Consider the following 6,373-nt stretch of genomic DNA (forward strand, 5'->3'; position numbering starts at 1 on the left):
TTCCACAGGGGCCGGAGGAGGGGCCCGAGGGGAGAGGTCACCGTGAGGGCCTCCCTTTGGCAGTGAAGTGTCTTTTTTTTTTTTTTTGAAGTGTCTTTTGATGGATGGCAGCGTGCCAAGCTCTCCAATAGGCTCGACCAGGCAATGGCTGTCATCCAGTGGGTACACTGATTGGGTTTGACATCCGGTTACTGTCCCCAGAGCACCACAAAGAATGGCCAGTGTCTTCTGTGCTGCCGAAATTCTGCTATACCCCCCAGGAGCAGGAGGGTGGGCTGACATGCCCCTTCCACGCACAGGGAGGGTGTCCTGGCCTCCGTGTGGAGCAGGCACCGCCCTCCAGTTTGCAGAGGGGACGGAGGGGACGGAGGCCCGGAGTAGAGGGCCTTGCCCACCGGGCCCAATGCAAGAGTGGATGGAGCTGGGATCGTGGCCACCCAGGCAGCCACCTTTTTCCTCCCAGTTCCTAAAGGTGTTGTCCTCCCCGGCTCTCCTCAGTCCAGTCTATCCTGTTCCCTGAATCTGCTCATGCTTCAGATCAGATTTTCTAGTCCTGACTGAAAGCGGAATGCTGCCCAGGGCAAAATAGTAATTTCTGACCTGTCACTCTTGTGCATTCCACAGGTGGTCACAGGGAGGCTATGAGCAAGGGAACAGCAGCAAAGCAGATGGAGGTGTGAGATTGGCAGGGTCCACCTTCTGCCCCCAAAGGAGAGACTCCACATCTCCCTCAGTTGTATGTTCTTGGGGCCCCTTACTCCCAATCCAGCCCAGCCTAACATGGCCTCCCTCCCCTGGACCCTGAAGCCCTCTCCCCAACCATCTGGAGGTTAAGCTAGAAAGCACCACCAGCCCCCACTGGTGAAACCTGCTTCCCAACAGCAAAGGCATGAAATCTCCAGATTTCAAAAACATGCTCTTCCAAACCCTTAAGCTTTTTCAATCTAGCGAAGAAAGCTTACCTTTCTGACCCAAACTGCAAAGAATTGTTTGAAAATCTGAAATACCTGTGGAAGACTCTGCCTGCCATTACAGAAAGTTTTGGGGCAGAAGCCGTCAAGGAGCTCAGAGCCTGCGAGTCATGTTCATGTCACCAGGTGACACTTCTTTCATCAGATCGCAGGTTCCATGGCTCAACAGTCAGGCTCTATTTTATTAACCCCCCATTGTTCCACTTTGATATGCTGACCAAAGAACAAGTCCCACCCCACCACGACCTGTGTGTGGAGAAAGCTATGCCCTTCGTGGCCCCAAGTGCTTCTATGGCAGCACAGCCTTACGCCAAATTGAGGACACCAAGTATAAAAAGACCCCTCCTTCCACCAGCTTGGGGGCCAATCCCGGACAGGTTCTCCTTTCCCTAGAAGCCCACAAGGTGAGGCAGATTCCAGCTGTGAAGAGATGCTCATTAGGACCAATTGTTCACCTCTGGTTTGGGAGAAACCAAACTGTTGCCTAATCTGAGCCGAGGTTGTTCCACCCTCACCCAACCTTCCATTCCCCAAAACAGGAAACACTGATCAGTTTACTGCAGCACTTTTATTTCCTCACAATGACGCATTGCTGGGGCCTAATGTTCTCACATGACAGTAGAAAACCAAAATCTGTTGTCATCTCTTAGAGAATTGAGAATTGCGTACAAAAACCTTACATAAATTAAAAGAATGAATAAATTTACAGATGTGAATGCAAACTGTTTTCCAACTCAAGGTAAGTGACAACCCACGGTGTTCTGGCGGGAAAACTTCGGTAAGAAAGGAAAGCAAGTCCTAAGGCTCAGACCTTCCCAACCCCGTAAGACCGGCAAAACAGAAATGACAACTGGTTCAGGACTCCTGCCAGCCTCTAGAGAAATCCTGGAATAGGCAGCTCTGACACATTAATACCCTGCACAGATCGAGAGACTCGTGGTCTCCCAGATTCTCATCAAGCCATTGGATTTCTCTTCCATAAACGTGTTCTCACCTCAGCCACAAAGTGACGGAGCCGCGTGTAACTAGGGGTTTAAATCAAAGATATGCACAGGGTATTAAACATATACCAAGGGAAGAGTTAACTTGAATACAAGGTCAAAATCAGCAACAAGTTCTACAATCCAGTGCTGATATCAGATACAAGCTTCTAGGACAATTTTCAAAGGCTTATTCCAGTTTCATGAGGCTAGCATGAGGTGTATACATTTGCCAAGGCAAATTTATACTTCTGAATTAACTCATGCAGCAAATGCTACGCATCTGCTCGCAGTCCGTTTAGAAGCATTTGCGGTGGACGATGGAGGGGCCCGACTCGTCGTACTCCTGCTTGCTGATCCACATCTGCTGGAAGGTGGACAGCGAGGCCAGGATGGAGCCCCCGATCCACACCGAGTACTTGCGCTCAGGAGGAGCGATAATCTGGAAAAACAAGAACGTGGTTTTAGTCAGCGGCACTGTCTTCCCAGCAAGGCCTCCAGGCCCAAGCCCACAACCACCTCTGACTCACCTTGATCTTCATTGTGCTGGGGGCCAGAGCCGTGATCTCCTTCTGCATCCTGTCAGCAATGCCGGGATACATGGTGGTCCCACCAGACAGCACTGTGTTGGCATAGAGGTCCTTCCGGATGTCGACATCACACTTCATGATAGAGTTGAAGGTAGTCTCGTGGATGCCACAGGACTCCATACCTAAGAGACAAAGCTCACTCTCAGCGGTCACGTTCAAGGTGAAAGGCACCTCGGCTCTCAACAGCCTCAGACGGAGGTCATGCTGCCTGCCTGACACCTACCCAAGAAGGAGGGCTGGAAGAGCGCCTCTGGACACCGGAACCGCTCGTTGCCGATGGTGATCACCTGACCATCAGGCAGCTCATAGCTCTTCTCCAAGGAGGAGGAGGACGCGGCGGTGGCCATCTCCTGCTCGAAGTCCAGGGCAACGTAGCAGAGCTTCTCCTTGATATCACGCACGATTTCCCGCTCGGCTGTGGTGGTGAAGCTGTAACCACGCTCCGTGAGGATCTTCATGAGGTAGTCTGTCAGGTCCCGGCCAGCCAGGTCCAGACGCAAGATGGCGTGGGGGAGGGCATACCCCTCGTAGATGGGCACCGTGTGGGTGACCCCATCCCCAGAGTCCATGACTATACCAGTGGTGCGGCCAGAAGCGTACAGGGACAGCACAGCCTGGATGGCCACGTACATGGCCGGAGTGTTGAAAGTCTCGAACATGATCTGCAAGAGGCAACACCTTCTTAGTCAAAGGAAGGGGCCCAGGGCCACCCCATGCTCACACACCATGCCAGCATGCCACAAATGTGATGTGTGAAGAAAAGAAAAAGAAACAAGCAGAAACACAAACAAGAAACCTTGAGACTTCAGGGAGGAAATGCCAGGAGAAGAACAGAACCCTGAAAATAGTGAAAGAAAAACTTGAATTTCAAAAAACAAAACTGAGCATGAAATGACTCGTGAAACAAATGGAACAGCCCAATCGACCCAGCCGCGCTTACCTGGGTCATCTTCTCACGGTTGGCCTTGGGGTTCAGGGGGGCCTCCGTCAGCAGCACAGGGTGCTCCTCGGGGGCCACACGCAGCTCGTTATAGAAAGTGTGGTGCCAGATCTTCTCCATGTCGTCCCAATTGGTGACGATGCCATGCTCAATGGGATACTTGAGAGTCAGGATGCCACGCTTGCTCTGGGCCTCGTCGCCCACGTAGCTGTCCTTCTGCCCCATGCCCACCATGACGCCCTGGTGTCGGGGACGCCCAACGATGGACGGGAAGACGGCCCGGGGAGCGTCATCCCCAGCAAAGCCCGCTTTGCACATGCCAGAGCCATTGTCGATGACGAGCGCGGCGATTTCTTCTTCCATTGCGATCTACTCAAAAATGCAACCAACTCAGACGCGCCCTGGAGCCCAGGAACGGCCCCTGCACAAAGGCCCTCGCCGCGAGACGTTCCGCCTCCCCCCCGACCCGCCGCCCCGGCAGCAGAGTAACCGTCTACAACCGGGTCCGCCTTTTATGTAACGTCCCCAGCAGCGTCGTTCCGCGGAGACACGGCCGGGGGCTCTCAGTACTGCGGCCCGGGCCCGGCCCCGCCCTGCCCCCTCCGCCGGCAGCACCCCCACTGAACCCTCCATGGACCCGCCGGGGCGCGTCCCAGCTCACCCACCCCACCCCGCCCGGCCACCCTTTGTTCCCGGCGTCGGCGCGGCCGGGCCTCTGGAGCCAGGAGCGAGAAGCGGGCCTGCGGAAGGGCGCGGGGTCCCGGATACCGGGCCAGGCCACGCAGGCCTGGTCACTTACCGGCGGAGGAAGCGGCCGTAGGACGCGGATGAACGAGCAGACGAGCGACGAGAAGACACGGAGCGCGAGCCGGCTGCAGCGAGTGAGATCGACCACGGCCTCCCCCGCCCGTATTTAAGCGGAGCTGGGCGCGCGCGCGGGCCGGCGGCGCGCGCGGCCCCAGAACATGTCCATATATGGCGATCTTTCCGAACGCCGGGCGCCCATTGGCCCGCCCGGCAGGGGCACGTGGGGCCCCGCGCCCGGTCCCGCCCCCCACCCGCACCGCCCCCAACCGCCCCGCCCGCGCCGCCCCCGCGCGCCCGAGAACCAGCGAGCGAGACTATGAGCGGGCCGGCGCGGGGGCGGGGTGGGTGGGCGTCCCCGGGGATCGCAGGGCGGGGTGCAGAGGATGCCGCGGAGCTGACCCGCCGGCCCCGCCCCGGGACTGCTGCGCGCTGTTGGGGAGGGCCCGGCTGCACCCCGAAACTGCCTGGCCCGGGGCTGGGAGGCATTCGGAGCTGGGTGTGCGCCCGCGGCCGGCCCCGCAGGGGGCTTTGCTCCCCGGGCGCCCCCTTCGAGCTTTCTCCCCGAGGATCTGCAGGCCGCGAAGGCGGGTTCCCGGCGCCGGGCTGGGGGAGGGGAGGGTGGTGGTCCCCGCCGGCTGCCCATGCGGCAGTGCGGGCCCCATGGTCCGGGGGAGTCCCGGGGAGCCGTGACCTCGCCCCTGTCACGATGGAAAGGAGCCGCCCGTCCCCTAGCGCAGCCATGACCGCGTAGTCCCCTCCGCCGGAGTTGGGGCGCTCGGGGTCCCTGACGGTGCAGAGACTGGCCCCGTTATACCACACCCAACACATCCTGCCCCTCAAACCGCAAGCCCGATTGTCCCCAGGCGGGGGCTCCACTCCGGGTTTGGGGCCACCCCCTCCCTGTCCGTTGGGGAGAGGGTGGAGCTTTGTTTCACTTTAATCATCTTTGGGCATCGTAGGGAAACTGAGGCAGGGAAGAGTAGTTTTGACTGCCTGAACGGTCAACTCACCCCTAAACTTGAGGAGGGGAACCCTCTCTTCTGTTTATGACACTAGGAGTAAACCCAATGGACCCCGGCAGCCCTGGGGCTGTGGTTTTCCTGGGTCCAGGGCGCGCCCTTTTCCCCAGGAGCCTGCTCTTGAAGACCTGTCATCTCTGGCAGGGTCCTGGTCACACCTGCTGCTTCCAGTGCTTTCGTTATGCCCGGAGGGAACCAGGTACTACGGTTTCCTTGGACTTACTTGTAAGCTTTCGGGATTGCTCAGTACAGAATTAAACATCAGAGGAGGCATGTGTAAGAGCACACTGGCCATGAGGGGTGGCAGTGGTGCCGGACCGAGTGAGTCTGGGGACTCGTCCAAGGTCCGGGTGCGCTGGGCTCTACCCGGGCTGGTGTCTGATGGGGGGCGAGGCCGGGCGCCCCAAGAGCCCTGAAAGGTCAGCTGGTGTCCACATCTACCTTGGGCTAGGCAGGTAAAGCAGCCGCCCAGCCCACCTGCGGACTGCAGTCACCCAGATGCCAAGGCCATGCCTATGGCCACCCATGCCACCAGGCCTAGCTGGGTCCCAGACTCGCCAGACTTTCCAAGAGTGTAGGGCAAGGCTGCTGTCCATCAGGTGTGTGCTCCACCCATGGAAGAACCTGGGGCTGGGCCTCCGGAAAACCCACCCTTACAGGCGCTCCTGGGCACAACCACCGGCCTTCAACCCCCAGGTGGGGGCGTCAGTGTGCGAAGAAGACTGCAACACTTGGGGGTCCCAAGATGTCACACACGGGAAGTGGGAAGTATCCAGTATCCAAGGAGTCGCGTCCTGTGTCTGCCCACCCCGCATTCCACTCAGGCTACCTCTACTGCGGGGGCCTCCCCTCCTCGGGCTCCAGTTCCCTCTGGCACTCCTTTGTCTGGTGTGCCCAGGCTGCTTCGTGGGACAGATGGGGAGGGGGCAGAGGCCGTTGGACCTCTGTCCCCGTCCCCCCTTCCTTCTTTCCCACCTTGCAGCCCGCAGGGCGCTGGGGGCACGGCCGAAGTGTTGTGGGGGGAAGTGAGGCGGGGCCTGGGAGCCCCGAGATTTCCAGGGCTTGC

The 6,373-nt window shown here is 58.7% G+C and overlaps 1 protein-coding gene across 2 annotated transcripts; it reads right to left on the reverse strand.

The window, feature by feature from the left end:
- Nucleotides 1-1,520: 1,520 nt before the first annotated feature.
- ACTG1 (actin gamma 1) lies at nucleotides 1,521-4,426 on the reverse strand. 2 transcript variants are annotated; one of them, XM_082440726.1, is made up of 5 exons: nucleotides 4,281-4,426; nucleotides 3,482-3,850; nucleotides 2,765-3,203; nucleotides 2,482-2,663; nucleotides 1,521-2,393 (listed from the first exon to the last, which is right to left on the reverse strand). In XM_082440726.1, the coding sequence occupies exons 2-5, from the start codon at nucleotides 3,842-3,844 to the stop codon at nucleotides 2,250-2,252; spliced, it is 1,128 nt and encodes a 375-aa protein (XP_082296852.1). In that variant the 5' UTR covers nucleotides 3,845-3,850; nucleotides 4,281-4,426; the 3' UTR covers nucleotides 1,521-2,249. The 2 variants fall into 2 exon arrangements, with proteins under 2 accessions (XP_082296852.1, XP_082296853.1); XM_082440727.1 differs by lacking the exons at nucleotides 3,482-3,850; nucleotides 4,281-4,426 and adding an exon at nucleotides 3,338-3,360.
- Nucleotides 4,427-6,373: the final 1,947 nt, after the last annotated feature.

Source organism: Balaenoptera physalus (assembly GCF_965194825.1).
Source record: "Balaenoptera physalus genome assembly, chromosome: 20".
Classification (NCBI taxonomy): domain Eukaryota; kingdom Metazoa; phylum Chordata; class Mammalia; order Artiodactyla; family Balaenopteridae; genus Balaenoptera; species Balaenoptera physalus.

Excerpts from the sequence above, each read along its gene's own strand:
- ACTG1 (XM_082440726.1), bottom strand. The coding sequence starts at position 3,844 with ATGGAAGAAGAAATCGCCGCGCTCGTCATCGACAATGGCTCTGGCATG. Across the intron at positions 3,204-3,481 it reads ACCGTGAGAAGATGACCCAG|ATCATGTTCGAGACTTTCAA; the intron begins GTAAGCGCGGCT and ends TGCCTCTTGCAG. Across the intron at positions 2,664-2,764 it reads CTTCCAGCCCTCCTTCTTGG|GTATGGAGTCCTGTGGCATC; the intron begins GTAGGTGTCAGG and ends TTTGTCTCTTAG.